Here is a 17,800-nt window from a genome sequence, read left to right as displayed (position 1 = left end):
AGACATTCTGTAGCTGCTGGTGGTGTGATGGCAATATGGGTCCCATCAATGCAGCCAATCACATGGGGAAAACGTGCAATTTGGTAAAAATCAAATTTTGTTTCATGCAATGCCTGTTGGGTGTTGGGAAGTAAATGTGATGTTGTAGCCTGTTCAACATTTTATCCAAAAAGGCATGAAAAAAAGCGCGAAAAAGCACTCTGGGACACCCCACCAACCTCTGCTATGACGCCTTGAAAAGACCCTGAGGCCAGAAGGTGCATTGAGCACAATACCTGCACATGGGAGGAATTGATTGTGTCCTGCCTGTTGGGTGCTCCAAAAAAGGTTTCAGCTCATCTATGAGGTCCAGGATGGTGTGTGGGTGCAGCCTGTACTTATCATAGATGTCCTCTTCAGTCTGCTGGAACAGCGTGATGCGCAGTCTGAATATTCGCTCCTGTCTCCGTCTCCTCTGTGCAAGGGCACGGATACGCAGCCTCCTGGCTATCAGGTATAGTCCTGTCATTTTGGATGTTTCTGTTGCATCGTGGGTTACTTTTTATACTTGCAACCTGGTTACCACCTGCATGCACTCGGTGGTAATTGCGATTTCTTAAATGGAGATTTTCACGAATTCGCAATTTGCAATTTTTTCATACATGTCATTGCGATTTCTTAATTTGCGATTTCTGGTTTGCCAATTTCGCAAACATGAAACCTCGCAAAATAAGAAATTGCAATTAAATTCGCAGAAAACATGTTCTCGCAATGTAAGGAATCGCAATTTTTGCAATTCCTTATATTGCGATGCGATTTCTTTCATACATACCTTTTCTCTATTTTTTAGTCCCAAACGCTGTTTTTTTGCGATTCGCGGCGTTTGCGACAAAAAAATTGGTTGATACATATTGCCCCCTAATCTCATTTTTTAGGAGTTCTGTCTAGTATTTTTTTGCATAGTGATAACCAACCACTTGGCATACCTGTGCTGTATTTAGCTTGCAAGAGGTGCTCTGTTTAGTTTTGTGGGCTATATGCAATGTGCAGTATTTTGCTGAAAGACAGTGATATGAACTACCTTATAGCAGGGTGTATGGCATACTTGAGCTGTGTGCGTGTATGGAAGCTGTCCCCTTTAATAGATATTCTTGTGGTGTGATGTAGTTTAGTCTTTAGATCAGATGAGAGTTGTGTGAAAACAGACTATATTACATATCCGTGCTTTGTTGAATAGATGCAATATGTTCCATCTAATGTGCTCTGTTGGATGTTGCAAAGTCATGTAGGAACAATGCAAAATAATGCAAACCTTGCAAGCCTCACATGAAGATATAGATGATAAGGAAAATGCTACTTACCAGTATGCATCTGTTCTTGGCATGTGGAGCTGCAGAGTTACACACTATGCATAGATGGCCACCTAGTGTTGGGCCCAGATGTTTGCAGTTTGTTTTGTTGTAGAAGTCTTTGGAAGTCTCGGGATAGGTGACTCCTCCTTTGGATGATACTGCACATGGGCATCGGCTCCATTCCCAGATTGTTTTTGGCCATTATGGAAGTGATGGAGCTGTACAAGAGTTAGTGATGACCATATGATTTGTATCTAATTAAGATAATACTGGAACAGATAAAGGTAGCCGGGGAGGCGGGTGAGCGTGTGTAACTCTACATGCCAAGAACAGATGCATACTGGTAAGTAGCATTTTCCGTTCGAGGCATATGAGCTGCAGATTACACACTGCATAGATTGTATAGCAGTACCCACACCTAGCGGCGACCACCAGTATCAGTTGCAGTTGTTTGAAACAGTGTTTTTAGTACAGCCTGGCCCACAGTGGCTTGTTGTGTAGTTTGCACATGTACACAGTAATGCTTTGTGAATGCGTGCGGTGTAAGCCATGTAGCTGCTTTGCATATATCATCTAGGGGAATGTTCCCTAAGAATGCCACTGAAGCCCCTATTTTCCTTGTAGAATGGGCTTTTGGAGGAATTGTTAACGTACGGTTGGCTTTCTGGTAACATATTTGTATGCATTTAACAATCCACCTAGCGATCCCTGATTTTGATGTGGGGTTGCCTTTATGTGGCAGTGAAAAAGACACCAAAAGTTGTTTTGTTTTACGAAAAGTTTGTGTCCTTTCGATATAGTACAGTAATGCTGTTTTGACGTCTAAGGTCTGTAGAGCTCTTTCTGCGACTGGTTGAGGCTGCGAGAAAAATACGGGCAGCTCAACTGATTGATTTAGATGGAATGGTGAAATGACTTTAGGAAGGAATTTAGGATTAGTACGAAAAACCACTTTGTTATGATGCATATGCAGAAAAGGTTCTTGAATGGTAAATGCTTGTAGTTCACTAACCCTTCTGAGAGAAGTAATTGCTACTAGGAAAGCAACTTTCCAGGTTAGGAATTGCAATTCACATTTATGTAATGGTTCAAAGGGAGGTCCCATTAATCTTGTGAGAACAATGTTTAAGTTCCACACTGGTGCAGGTGGCGTTCTGGGAGGAATTATTATTTTGAGTCCTTCCATGAAAGCTTTTATAGCTGGTACTCTAAAAAGAGATAGATGTTGTCTATTTTGTAAGTATGCTGCAATGGCAGCGAGGTGTAGTCTGATGTATAGGCTAAATTACACTTTTGAAGGTGTAATAGATATCCTATGATGTATTGAATAGACATGTCTAAAGGATTATTTGGTTGTTTTGGCAGTATATGACAAACTGTTTCCACTTAGCAGCATAACATGCTCTAGTAGTGGGACGTCTAGCTTCTTTGATAACGTTCATACATTCTGGAGGAAGGCTGAGGTAACCAAACTCAATGACCTCAGGAGCCAGATCTCTAGGTTGAGCTGAGCTGGGTCCGGGTGTCTGATCTCTCCATGGTTCTGTGTGAATAGGGGTGGAGATAGGTTTAGTTTTTGGTGTGGTATTACAGACATCTGCAATAGCGTGGTGTACCACGGTTGTCTGGTCCAAGTTGGAGCGACTAGAATGAACGTCAGGGAATGTTGTTGTAGTTTGCGTACCACTAACGGAAGTAGCGGGAGAGGAGGAAAAGCGTACGCAAATAGTTTTGACCAGTTTATCCATATCGCATTGCCTTTGGACAATGGGTGTGGGTATCTGGCGGCAAAGCTTGGGCATTTTGCGTTTTCGTGGGTGGCAAAGAGGTCTATCCGAGGTTGTCCCCACATTTGAAAGAACGGATGAAGAACTTGCGGATGAAGTTCCCACTCGTGGATCTGCTGCGTTTGTCGACTTAGCAGTTTTGCCATAGTGTTTTGTACTCCTGGGACGTGTTGGGCTAAGAGGAAGATCTTTAGTGGTATAGCCCATCTCCATATCTGCTATTCTAACGGAGAGAGCTGCAGAGAGTGTGTTCCCCCTTGTTTGTTTATGTAGTACATAGCTGTCATATTGTCGGTGCGGACTAAGACACCTTTGCCTGACACTTGAATTTGAAATGCTTTTAGGGCTAGAAACACAGCTAGGCACTCCAAATGATTGATGTGGAGTAACTTCTGTTGCAGTGTCCACCTGCCTTGCATGGTGTGATGCAGTAGGTGAGCTCCCCAGCCGGAGAGCGATGCGTCCGCTGTCATAACAATTTGAGGAACTAGCTCTAGAAACGGTCGCCCTTTGGAAAGGTTTTTGGTGTTCCACCATTGCAGAGAACGATGTGTCCGACCGTCTACCAACACTAGGTCTGTTAGTTGACCTTGAGCCTGGTTCCATTGGCTTGCTAGGCACTCTTGAAGTGGACGCTTTTGCAGTCTTACGTGAGGTACTACAAATAAGCAAGATGTCATAATTCCTATGAGTTGCATGAACACTCGAGCTGGTAGCGAGTGTTGCGGTTTGAATTTTGTCAGGAGAGTTTGTACACTTGTTATCCTGGCTGGAGAGGGATAAGCTAGTGTTAGTTGGGTGTTTATTGTAACACTGAGATACTGTTGTATGTGCGAGGGTTGCAGATGCGATTTGGTGTGATTTACTGTGAATCCCAAGTCGTGAAGCAGTTGAACAGTAGCGCGAGTGTGTTGTACACACTGGCTGTATGAGCTGGCTTTTATGAGCCAGTCGTCTAGATATGGGAAGACATGAATATGTGGTCTTCTAAAGTGTGCTGCTACTACTGCTAGGCATTTGGTAAACACCCTTGGCGCTGTTGTGACTCTGAATGGGAGCACTTTGAACTGGTAGTTCTGCCCGTCTAGCACAAATCTGAGATATTTTCTGTGTGCTGTGTGGATGGGAATATGGAAGTAGGCGTCCTTGAGATATAGAGTGACCAGGAAGTCGTTAAGTACCAGAAGTGGAAGGACTTGTTGGAGTGTGACCATGTGAAAATGGTCCGACTGTATGTAAATGTTTAGAGGTCTGAGGTCTAGGATGGGTCTTAACGATCCGTCCTTCTTTGGTATTAGGAAACTATTTCTATTGCATTTTTCTGCAGGAGGGATATTACCCCCTGTCTGAGCAGTGTTAAATGTTCTTGTGACATTGGACGTTGCTTGGGTGGTATGTTTGGGGGAGTAGATGTTAGTTCTAGACAGTAATCTGCCTGAATTATTTGGAGCACCCACCTGTCTGATGTGATGTTTTCTCAAGCTGGCAGGTATTGTTGAAGTCTTCCCCCGACAGGAGTGGAATGGGACGAGGGGAGGGGAAGGGAGTCATTGGGCAGGGGTAGAGGCAGAGCGGGAGTTGTTATTTTTACCTCTGCCTTTGTTATTGTTACCCCTGTAACCACCCCTTTGGTAGCCCTTGCTGTAAGTGGACTGTTTAGGGGCTTTGTACGAGGTAGAAACTGTGTCCGAAGAGCATCCCCTGGTGGCACCTCGATAGGATGAGCGACAAAATGAACATCTGGGAGCCCGCAACTGCAGGGCTCCCATAGATTTGGCGGTATCTGTATCCTTTTTCATTTTTTCAAGTGATACATCTACGTTAGGGCTGAATAGGTGTTGCTCATCAAAGGGTTGATTAAGAATGACACTTTGTACTTCTGGTTTGAACCCCGATATGCGTAGCCAGGCATGTCTACGTAATAAGACGCTGGTGTTAACTGCCCTAGAGGAAGTATCTGCTGCATCCAGTGCACACCGAATAGAGGTGTTTGTAATATTTTTGCCCTCTTGGATAAGTTCATTTGCTCTATCCTTGTACTTATCAGGGAGATGCCTCATTAATGATTCAAATTCGTCATAATGTGCCCTGTCATACCTGGCTAATAATGCCTGTGTATTGGCGATACGCCACATGTTTGCTGCTTGAGACGCCGTTCTTTTCCCTGATGCGTCAAGTAGCTTAGACTCTTTATCTGGTGGTGGAGCTTCACCTGATGTTTGTGAGTTTGCTCTCTTGCGTGCATTGGAAACTACAAGTGAGTCTAGTGGTACTGGACCTTTAATATATGCTGGGTCTGAGTGAGCAGCTTTATATTTTTTCTCTATGCGAGGGTTAATGACCCGAGTTCTGACTGGGTCTTTGAAGACTTCAGGAGCATGCTTAATCACTCCTTTAAGCATTGGTAAAATGGATGAGGACCTTTGTGAACGATCAAAGGTATCCATTAAGACGTTTTCATCTACAGGGTCTGTATGCATGTCTACCCCATGATATTGCGCAGCCCTGTGAATCAATTGATTGAAACCCATAGTGTCTTCTGGTGGGGAAGGCCTTGAGGGGTACATGTCATCCTGAGGGACATTTGGGACATCTGGGGTGTTGTAATCACCCCACGGGTCAGGTGATCCTGTAGGAGTAGCTGGATCAGGTATGTTACCCCCCATATCATCAGAGCTATCATCCCTGTTGTCATCGTCTGGTATGATCGAGGATGCTGGGGAATGTTGTGGTATGGGAGGATGTGGTGATGGTACAGGTGAAAGAGAAGGGGAAGGCAGTCTTAAGGGAGAGGTAGCCATGTCCTTCTTCTTTGAATGCGGAGCTGGTGCATCCAGTGGTCACTTTTTTAAGCCAAAATTAGCTGTCCAGTGATTGGATCTTTAGCTAGTCTTCTGAGGGGGGTCTGGATAAAGTAAGTCCTCTGCAGGAGGCCGATCTTTTGGTGCAGAGGAAGATTTTGGCACCGAAGCGGTTTGTTTTGTTTTTTGGGCAATGTCTTTAACCGGAGAAGCAGGAGTCTTTTTCGGCTCCGAAGCTTTTTTTCGGTTCCGATGATTTTTTCGGCTCCGGTATGTTTTTTTCTGTTCCGGTGTTTTTTCCGAATCCGAAGCAGGTTTGCTTGGTTCTGACCTGGGTTTCGGTGCCGAAGGAGTAGTGGTATGTTTTGGCGCCGATGGTTTGGATGTTGGCGTAGCCGGCGAAGTTGTCTTTTTCGGTGCCGGTAAGTGTGTGCCGGCACCGTGTGAAGGCCGACTCGAGCCCGAGGCCTGAAGGCTTAATTAGCTTCTTAGCCGGGCCCGAAGGTGGGGCAGTAAAGCAGTGTGTCGGTGTGCACCCGAGCCCGAGGGCGAGGTTGTGACCGGGGCCTTCTCGTGTCGAGGAAGGGTCGGGGTCGACGGTCTTACTTACGACCCACTGTGCTGGAGTGATGTCCTCTAATTCGGAGTCTTCTGCCTCGGAATTGCTGTCGACGTCGTGTTGTTCTGGAACGTTGACGCCTTCTTCAAAGATGTCATCCGGAATCGAAGCTGAAGTTCGAGCCATTGTTCTCTTCGGTCCCGGATAGTCTTTTTGGAGGGGAAAGAGGCACAAGCGGAACAGTCTTTGGCCTCGTGCTGCGGGGAGATGCAAAGGCTACACACTTCATGAAGGTCGGTGTGGGGAAACTTCGAACCACATTGAGGTCCCTTTTTAAATGACGTCCTTTCCATGAGCTGGAGTCGAGGCCTAGTTAGGCCCGAAGGCCGTCGACAACGACTGGAATCGGTGTTGAAGAGTAGCGTCGACTGGAAAAGCGTTTGAAACTTAATTTCTGTAAGTTGGTGAGGATTGCGCGCCGAAGGAAATCAGTTCCAACACGGAGGGCTGGAAACACATCCGAGCCCGGTGGCGGAAAAAAACAATCTGGGGTTGGAGCTGATGCCCATGTGCAGTATCATCCAAAGGAGGCGTCACCTATCCCGTGACTTCCAAAGACTTTTCTACAACAAAACAAACTGCAAACATCCGGGCCCAACACAAGGTGGCCATCTATGCATAGTGTGTAATCTGCAGCTCATATGCCTCAAACCAACAATTTAGCTATGACAGAGCACTGAATAACGTAAACTAATATTTAATGGACACTTTTCATACAAGGAAAGAGCAGATGAGATGAAAATGTAAACCACTTGCGCCCAAGGTTTTTCCTAGACAGTAGCTGCAGGAGACCTTTGCATGGCACACACAGTGAGGTGAAAGAACTTGATTGTGGATGGTTATACATTCGAAGGCTGTTACGATGGGTACTTGTTGTTAATGGGAGAGAAGGGGTAATTATGGGTACCTTAAGATGCCAGAGATCATATGTGGACAGAAGAGGGTTAACTAGGATCCTTACAAGAGGTAAAGGCATATTGTATAGTTTCAACAGAGTTGGGGGAAGAGTCTAAGAGCTGCAACAACAATCCACATGATCCCCAGAGGTCTGAATAGTTTGTTTGCAACGAGAACCATCCAGACAATCCTATAAACCAAGAGCTCTAAGCCAATATCCCACAACAACAAAAACAAAACCCAAAAATATTGTTAGGACCTAAAACATCCAGTAAATGAACAGACTAAATGATATGCTGCACGAGTAGATAGTTTGAAAATATTTATTACACAAATGTACATATTAGTTTAGGTCTTCTATTAGGAATGTACTCAATGTCCATATGTTTACTCACTGTTAACAAATTTGCACCTATTATTTTTGTTATCTTTATCCCAACCTAAAAAGAAAAACAGCTGACGTGGCAGTTCAGTGGGCATCCTAGAACCTGTTTTTTGTGAGAACCATTTAAAAATCTGGACTGGGAGGGGAATCATATTGGATGTTACCAGAACTGTGTGCTAACTATCCATAACCGGAGTACCTCCTATGTCCTGGGGCTGATCTCCAACCAGAGTAATTGACCGCAGTGTTCTCATGTCAAGCTTATGTAAGCATTTGTCAAGCATAGGCAATAGTAACAGAGAAAAAAGCTTAACTTGAAAGGGATGGAAGAAACCAAAGTCAACCTCCATCGCTACTGCCAATAAAGTGGAGCTTAGTGCAACATGGCAATCATCTTCGTGATTCACATTTTGTTTTAATTTTTAAGAAAACAAATACATTAATATCATTGTGGTACACTCATGGTAACAAACAATGTTCACAATGAGCTTTTGCATATATGATTTACGAATCATTGTTAGAGAAACAGGATACAAAAACATCCCAGAGCTCTTGTGCCCAACAATGATTGATTTTATCTACAGTGAAAAGTTATCTATTTACAATTTGTACAATATATTAAACAGTTCTTCAAAAACAACCAAAACAGTCCAGATAAAAAAAATTGCAGTGCCATATAATACAGATAAAACCCACAAAACCCCTTTCAGTTGACTCGATACTTGTAGAAGGTGGTAAGCATGCCTGTGAAGTTCCATCCCAGTGCCAATGACAGCACGTACAGCAGAATGAGAAGGGCAAATGGATAAAGCAGAACAACTGTGTTTTTCAGAAAAGGTAATGCTGTGGGAGAAACAAAGACATGATCAGCATTAATTACCACATTGCATTCCGCACCAGAAAGTCAATTTTGTCTAGGTTACTTTGCGGCTAGGAAGAAGTTGCCAAGATTCAACATCCACCACTAGAAAATACATCCATAAAGGCAGTATTTAATATGCTGCTATTACAAATGACTAACCCTTTGCAACTATTGTTTCATATTTATAAAGTTGTCTGGTACATAACTGTTTAGTACCTGCAACAAAAAAAAACTAGAAAAATATTATTTGCAAATATCCTGTAAAGGTGCAGAAAAATGAGTAACAGCGATATCTTAAGGCGAACAAATGAATAATTAATAAATAAAGCAAAACCATTAATAGCGATATCTTAACCTAATACATAAATCAGTAGGTGCATTTTGCTTGAGGCTTAGATAAGACTACCTCATGAATTTTGAGGATAAGTCGTGCTTTATTTACATTTTCCATGAGGTAGCTTCTTACTCATGAGAACTTCTCACAGAAATGTGTTGTGAATCAGCCCTGAATATTTGGGTGCAACTCACATCTAAGACAGAAGTGACCCACACCTACTCATACAGCTTTCTGAATCATGCCAAAAGTGCAGGATAGAGTAACCGAAGGAAGTATTTTCATTCTTGGCAATGCAATATAAGCACCAGCAATGGCAGCTCTAAGATGGATGCATGCTGATTCTCATTACTTTTAGTTAGGTAGCACTATATTCTTTTTTTGGTGCAATAAGAAACCTGTTTAACAATTCAGGCTCCAATGCATCCTTTGGGATACATAAGAGTTATAAGTAAATATTGTTCATTTTGCAATACTTTGGGCTATGTGTAATTGTAAGACACTGCCTATATGAACCTACTTTCCATTTTTATTGAAAAGCATGCATACAGAGTCAATATCATGCATAGCTTTACAGTACAGTGAGCACAAAAGAAGAAAAATATTACTCTCCTGGGCGATTACCATTTCGGTGCCTGCACTCCCTCGACTACAATGGCAATAAACCCAGGAAAATCAAGTCCCGCACCAACCTGTATGCAAAGAAACTTTCAACCTCTCAGAACAAGCATAGCAAGTGGGTAAGAGAGTGAAGGAAGGTGTATGGGAAACATGAAAAGGAAAAGGGTGAATGAGGAAAAAAGGAAAGGCGAGGAAGTATATGGGGCCACCTACAGCACCACATAATGCACTAAAAAAAGACTTTCCAAATATCCAAGTCACAACAGAATATGACAACAAGAGTTAGCAAGCATTGTACATCATGACAGTTTACAGCCAAAGATTCCTGCAGCTGAGTAGGATCGTGGATAGTGAGAACTGATGAAGAAAGTCTGTGCTTCCTTCAATTATGAAAACATGGCATCTACCAAGTTGTTAGAGAGGATATCCTAGACGTTTATTTTTTTATGGACAGTCTGCTGTTCTGCCATGGGGACGTATTAAATGACCTTGTCCCTGTGGCGGAAAAACCACACATCAAATTTATAAAGGACAGTAATTTATAATACATTGTCAAGAACCGCCGCCATCGCAGTTTCTGTCAATGCATATTGCAGGCTGGTGCAGGGCTGAGTCAGCATGGTTAAACCTTACACCAAAGCTTTCTTTTTTTTGGATTTTCGAAGCGAAAATCCCAAAACGGTATTTTCTTTTCGAAAATTAAAAAAAATAATGCTCCCCTCCCCAGGGGAGTCCTCTCCCTTGGTGGGGAGCGGGGGGTTGGGGAAGGCGGGGTATTATTCGCGTGTTACTGTCCCTGACAGCCAGGGATTGCCTGGCAGTCACTGACAGTAAGTAAAAAAAAAAAAAAAAAAAAAAGAAATGGCTAAATGTCCGCCCACACTGATTGGGTAGGCGGACATGTAGCCATTTCTCCGATGGCCAGAACTCCATTAAACCGTCTGGGAGGTTTGTCTATGGCAGTAACAGAGTAGTCACAGCAGTATTCAACCTAAGATCCGTCCGCAATCAAATTGGGTGGGCGGAACATTATGTTGGCGGTGTGTATACTCAGTTGGGTATGCAACGTTTACAACGAAATTTTTACAACGCACTACCATTACAACGCAGGTATTACCACGCATACTATTACAACGCATTGCGCTGGGGGGCGCTCTAGGATAGGGAATACGTTTAATTTTCTATCCAACACCTTCCCTAGTGTCCATGGGGACTGGAGTTGGAATAGAAAATTATACTTACCACTATCCAGCACCTCTAAGCGCTATGCGTTGTAATGGTATGCGTGGTAAAAACCGCGTTGTAAAGGTATGCGTGGTAAAAGTATGCGTTGTAACGTCATACATCCCTCAGTTGCTGTTGCGATGGAGTATACATACAGCCAACATATAAATCAGCCCCTAACTGGTGAGCATCACTACATTTTGTACCCTCACAAATACAACTATTAAGACATTTAAAAAGCACTGGCATTTTTTAAAGCAGATTGATACCAGCTTTTTATTAACCATATTTGCATTCAGGAGAGGTAAAGTTATTAAAAACCATGTAGTCCATGCAAATGACAAACGTAACAAATACAATAAGAACACAGAACTGCGGTTTGGTGCCAATCAAAGGTCATTTCAAATGTGGAGGGTGTATTGCATAACAATTCACCCTCAAAACCAAATCCTTTATTCACAGCAATTTACACACAGAGCTGAGGTCTCATACTAATTGTAACTCCACTAATGTTGTATACTGCATTTGGTGCCCTAGTAACCTGATCTACCTGGGGCATCTGTTGCAACAAGTAAAGACAAGTATTAACCTACATCAGAGCCATATCAGTAGCCAAGTAACAAATACACCACTGGTGCCACACTTCATCGAACACAACCACACTGTGGATGACATTAAATGACAGGTAACTGAGATGGCAATGCCTTCTTCATGAGGTGGAGAGCTGTCCTATACCTTACAATGACTTGAGTGTAAATGGCTAGACAAAGGCAACTCTATTATAGAAGTACTCAATACTATGGAAGAATGGTGAGCTTGTTAACTTTAGCACATCACTAATGGACTTAATAGCTATTACAGTGGATTGCATCTGCATCATGTTATAGGGGACACTTGTGAAACAATAGTGACTATGAAACAGACTGGAGAGAAGTTATGCATTGTACCCAATGCTGACTGCTTTCTCTGGCATAAAATGGTAGTAATCTGGCTATTCTGAATTGTTTTTGCACAAATGTTAATTTTCTTGAGCCTAATATTTTGTACAAAACCCATAATAATATGGTTCATTATTTTGCTCTGTACGAGATATATAATCCCAGTTCTTTAGATTTCTTCTGGATCATTCATTTAATCCATAATATGGGAAACTGCTGCTCTTCTGAATAATTATTGTGTGAAAGACTTGTATTTTGTAGAATTCCTAGTAAAGTCCTTCTAAATAGCTCATAATGATGAAATTGAAACGCATCCAGTTCTTAGTTCTTTCTCTAATCCTTCCTTCCCCAGCTTCACTTTAAACACATGTGCGTTCGTGGCCTCATTCTAGTCAGTACAAGTTTTTTGGTCTGAAACGCACTGCGTTCCAAGCATAATTCACATGAGCTGCCATCATGGATACCGGCCAGCTCGCCTTAGTCCTCCCTGACAGTGATGATGCATTAATGCCACGCTCCACTATTTCTCACTGCCAGCGTCATCCTTTCGGACTATATTTTTGGTCCTTGTGGCCCAATATCATTTAACCAAAGAATTATTTAGACTTGAGTATTTCGTCATTATATCCACAGGCAAGGAACTGTCTCTCATGCTTTGTTCCATTTAATTTAACAAGACGTGCACTCTTTGCATTACTCTTACAAGTGTGTTATTGTCATTGCCAACTGGTCCTTATACCCATGAGTATAAGTATTATTTTTACACTGAGGTGGTTACATCGGATGGTGCTCAGCATGCTGTACCTCACAGCTTGTTTAAGAGTTTATGTCAACTATGGGCACAAAGTCCATGACCACCCGCGACCATTTGGGAATCCTCATTTACGCAGGTTCCACTTTTACCTCTTATACTTTTGTGTTAAGCATTACCCATAGGTCCCCAATGTATCCCTACACCATGATGAGCTCCTGTGTTTCGGTTAAGAGTAGAAACGTAGTCGACATATATTACAAACAAACGGATTGCCATTTTGAGATTGAAACGTAATGAAGACAATTGTGAACCTCTTTCAATGGAGTAAATATTGTGCAGTTGTTTATATACCAACATAGCGGTGTATTTCTGTGCACTGTTGATTCATTGATTTTTGTTTTGATTTTTTGCACAGGGTTCACTTCACACCTATTTCTGTGTGATATCCACCTAGTTATCTGGTTTATCCTATAAATAAACCATTTTCTGTAATTGGAACCTGTATAATGCTCTCTTTTCAAGTCATACTATTTACATTAATTCTGCTGTGTTCTATACATAATCAAACTTTGAATGAGTTTGGTGGGAACAACTGCCTCTTTGAATATATTAATTACCCAGGTTCACACAGACATTAGGGTTGCACTTACTTTTAGAGACCCAGTTCAAAATAGGGCCCCAAAAACCTGTATCTTTCTGAACAACAATGATGAGACCCATCAGATAGATCCCAAAGATTTGGAAGGGAGTCTATATGCTTTCTTTACCATTATGGAGGGCACATAGTCCGAAAGGTAAGGTAAATAACTGTGAAATCAACTCCTTGACAACATTTTATGAAGTGACAGAGAATCCTAGTACTCTCATATTTCCCACCCTTTTAGCACTTCCCTGATTGTTCATCTTGCCTTCGAGTGCCTGTGAGACCATCGGTCACCTTCTTCTGGTACTCAGTTTGGCTCTGCATCCTTGAATCCACCTTACCAGACTGCTGTTATAGGGTGTTTATCCTGTTCACCATGGAAGTCACACACTTCTCAATCCCCTTTACCCTGATTTCTATCGTTTTCAAACAAGCCTCTATTCTAGTCGTTGTTTCTCAACTTTCTCCAGCTTCTTCAGCTTGTCTTCAAAAAAGCCAAGATGTCTTTATGGACCCTTGTCAGATACATGGAGGCAATTAATCTCATCCTCCACACCTTCCCTAATGTGGGCATGAGGTATAAAAAAAAGTCCTGGGTTCCTCTCTTTAGATACTTCCCTGCCATATGTCACTCCCCATGGTAATACACTGCTGTCATTAGGTAGCAGGATGCTCATGAGGTTTCACTGAAAAACATCCCTTACGCTTGATTCAGAGTTCCGTCTGCTGAGATCACATAGGCCAAGTAATTAGCAATCAAAGTAGTCATTGTTTTTGCAATTTTTGAAATCTACTGAACATGTTCCAAATCCTTCATCTCATATTTAAATCAGTGAACCTTTTACTGTGGGTTTTTTTCTCAACTGGCTGCACCTAGTTTGTTGAAAACCTAGATTTCATCTAGTTAAAAGTTTACAGGTGCTAATTCTAGGTTAATAAAAAATTATGGTGACGTGTCTATGGCTATCTTCTTAATGTAGCACTGCATCAATACTTTTAGTTTTTATAAAAAGTACACCAATTAACCTTCACAAAGTGGTGTTGAGGTGTTAATTGCACACAGGTATAACAGTCACTTAAGTTGTCAGTTATTTATTTATATTTGTGGGTTTTGCTTAGCATTAACTCGGGGTAGCAAAGAGCTTTAGACAAGATCAAGTACGAACAGCACCACTCCACCCAAATGGTTTATTCAAATGCTTCAATAGAAAATGAACTGTGTGGCAGCATGCATTGCCCCCTTGCTAGATATCCTGGAAGCACACCAACTTCAAATATCATGACCCCATTCAACATCTACCTCAAATTAAAGAGAAACCACAGATCCAAAACCAAGGAATAAACAGCCTGAAAAATGTACACGACCAGAAGCAGAACAGCTTGCACCTTAAACCCATAAAATACAACTCCTGCTTTTGGACCCTTTTTATTTATTTTTATTTTATTTTATAAAGGTTTATATAGCGTGAACCAGATCCCAAGGGATATCAGAGCGCTTAACAATATGAAGAAGGTAAGAGTAATACTCTAGTATCGATAACAAAAAGAATGCCAAACAGTTGTAGTAACCAAAGATCAAATACAAGTGATACATCACGAGAAGAGAAGGAGAATACAGCTCCAGTAACGATATCAGATAAGGATACGAAACAGTTATTGTTATAATAATCACAGACAGGTGGTAGACAGCGAGTAATGCAATTAACAGGTCAATACCAAGCTGCTACGGGGGCAAACCTTACATCCGAGAGGCGCAGAGAGCAAAAAACACAGGATGATAAGAAGGATGTAGAGTTAATCAAATCGGCCAAGTTAAGGTAAGAATTTGTTCAATAGGAATCTTTTGACTTCCAGTTTGAAAGCAGTTAATGATGATATTCTGTGCAAATCCGGTGGAAAAGAATTCCAGATCTTTGGCGCAGCACCCGAGAAGGCGCGATGACAAGTACTCATTTTATTCGTGATACGTGGCTTCAGGAGGAAGTTGTTAGCGCTTCTTGAAGATCTCTCGCCACATGATAATTCAAGCTTTTGTACTTGTTACCTGGGGGTGTTGTCGTGCTGGGCCTTGTGTGCAAGAACGATAATCTTTAGCTGGATTCGGGCTTCGTAGGGCACCCATTTAAGAGACTTTGGGACTGGGGAAATGTGCTCATTTCGTTTGGTACCAGTAACTAGTCTGGCCACACCATTCAGAGCTGACCTCAGTGGAGCCAAGGTGTACTTGGGAAGGCCACAAAGTGTAGCGCTGCCATAGTCTAGCCTCGGTAATACCAATGCTTGGACTGCATGTTTGAAGTCATTCTGTGGAAGAAATGGCTTGAGATTTCTGTGTCCTCATCAAGTGATAAGCTCCCTTACATACGTTGCTGATATGATTTGTAATATTCAAGTGCTTGTCCAAGGTGATTCCGAGGGATTTGGCAGAGTCTATGATGAGAGGGGTGCAATTGAAGGCAGTGAGGTGAGTCAACCAAAGGTCTAGGCTGAAGGGGTGGTTCGGAGGAGAGATGAGAAGAAATTCAGTTTTGGCTGTGTTGAGAGGGAGGTGGTTCTCAGTTAACCAATTTTGGGTAGACCTTAATGTAGAGTTGAGAGAAATAATGTTATCCAGGGATGAGATTTTCAGGTAAAGTTGTGTGTCATCAGCGTACACATGGAAGGGAATGTTCATGTCATTTGGAGAATTAGCAAGAGGTTCCAAAAAGAGGTTGAAAAGGATAGGAGAGAGAGCGGACCCTTGGGGTACACCCATGAGTACTGTAGAGGGCTAGGAGAGGGAGTTGTTTGCCTTAACTCTTTGTGTTCTGTGGTGGAGGAAGGAGGAGAACCATTGTAGCACCAGACCCGAGAATCTCATCCTGTTCTTCAGAGTGGAAAGGAGGTTGTCATGATTAATCGTGTCGAATGCGGAGGAAAGCTCAAGGAGGATCAAGAGGCAAGAGTCATTTTGATCGAGTATGTTTAGTATGTCGTCCAGAACGTGCGCGAGTGCGGATTCAGTGCTGTGCCCCTTCCGAAAGCCTGATTGATGTTGGTTAAAAAGTTGGAAGTTCTCCATGTGAGCGCAAAGTAAGGTTTGTACACATTTTTCAAGTAGTTTAGCTAGAGTGGGGATGTTAGAAATGGGGTGGAAATTTTTGAGGTCAGATTTCTCAGCAGTAGGCTTTTTTAGTATAGGTGAAACCTGCGCTGCTTTTAAACAGTCTTGGATCGTGCCTTGGGATAGAGAAGCGTTTACTATCCTTGTCCAAGCGGGGATGAGCACATTCTTTATCTCTTTGAAAATGATCAGGGGCAGTGGGTCATTGAATTGGTTGGATGGGTTGATGTTCTGAAGAATCCTATTGATCTATTTTTCACTGAAAGGGGTAAAGGTACTCCATGAGGCCTTGTTCTTGATGATCAGGCTAGTAAGATAGGGCTTTTTTGTAACAGGAGGTGGTGTCAACCCAGAAATTGGCAATAGAGCCTTCTTGGAGGCAAGATTGCTGGAGATGAGTCTTGATTTCTCAATGAAGAAAGCCGAAAATTCATCACCAGAAGGTGGGCAGACACTGGAGACAGAGTGATTTGTAACCCCAGTTGATTGATGTTTTACCAATTCAAAGAGTTTCTTGGGGCGATTAGCGGCTTGCTCAAGTTGTAGTCTGAAATAATCTGCCTTAGCGCACTTGATTTGCTTGTTGTAAATACTCCTGACATCTCTAAGGAATTTTAGGTGTTCCAGGGAGGGATTTGACTTCCATGCTCGTTCAGCAGCCCTAAGGTTGCGTCGCTCCGTGTTTAGATTGTCGTTGTACCAAGGTTTGGATTTTTTTGTAGAGGTATTTTGTAGTTGAAGTGGTGCAGTGTCATCCAAGATGTTAGAGATGGCCGAGTTGTAAGTGTCGGTGAGTAACTGAACTTCAGTCAAGTCGGCTTGGGAGGAGAGGGTAGTTTTACAGTGGGCAGCTAATTTAACTGGGTTTATTGATCTGAAATCCCTTTTCCAGATCTTAGATTTCATGGGATGAGCCTTCCACAACTTCACTTCCAAGTTGATATAGAAGAGAATGCAGTGGTGGTCTGACCAATCGCAAGGGGTAATGGAATCCAGAGTGATGGATTGCCCTTTCGAGATAATGAGGTCTAAAGTTTCACCTTTGTTGTGTGTTGGTTGGTCACAGTGCTGCTTAAGATCATAATCCTTCAAAAAGTCTTCGTATTCTTTCTAGGGGCGGCTGGTGACATTTGAAAGTAGGGGGGCGTAAAAGTTATGGATGAGTGGTTGATAGGCATCCGAGTGCTTCAGTGCGTTGGAAGACTGGGGTCAGTGTCTATAATGTAGTGCTTAATTCCCATTTGTGACAGGAGGAAATAACATTGCTGTAATTGTGTGTGCACATCTCTGTACCATAACGTACGCTGAGGAAAGCAACTTTTTTATGGGCTAGGGGACGCCATGAAAACGCCAGTTTGAGCTGGAAGAGCTCAGCATTAAAGCGCTAATTACATTTTTGAAGTATAACACTTTCAACCTGAGATGAAGAGAGATGCAGAGGTTGGCAGGGGACTCAAGCTAATTCAAATAGGTATCAGAATGCTAATCTAAAAAAAATAGA

General features: G+C 42.4%; 1 protein-coding gene across 4 annotated transcripts in view; it reads right to left on the bottom strand.

Moving 5' to 3' along the window:
- Positions 1–7,744: 7,744 nt before the first annotated feature.
- The window catches only part of UNC50 (unc-50 inner nuclear membrane RNA binding protein), a 91,734-nt gene continuing 81,678 nt past the window's right edge, over positions 7,745–17,800 (bottom strand). For all 4 annotated transcript variants that reach the window (XM_078658199.1, XM_078658198.1, XM_078658196.1 and 1 more), the window contains one exon: positions 7,745–8,663. In XM_078658199.1, coding sequence (XP_078514325.1) covers positions 8,527–8,663 — 137 coding nt within the window. In that variant the 3' untranslated portion in view covers positions 7,745–8,526. The remainder of the gene's footprint in view (positions 8,664–17,800) is intronic.

The sequence above is a fragment of the Lissotriton helveticus genome, chromosome 8, assembly GCF_964261635.1.
Source record: "Lissotriton helveticus chromosome 8, aLisHel1.1, whole genome shotgun sequence".
NCBI classification, from domain to species: Eukaryota; Metazoa; Chordata; class Amphibia; order Caudata; family Salamandridae; genus Lissotriton; species Lissotriton helveticus.
The sequence above is the reverse complement of the archived record's forward strand: the minus strand, read 5'-3'. Positions and strand labels throughout refer to the sequence as shown.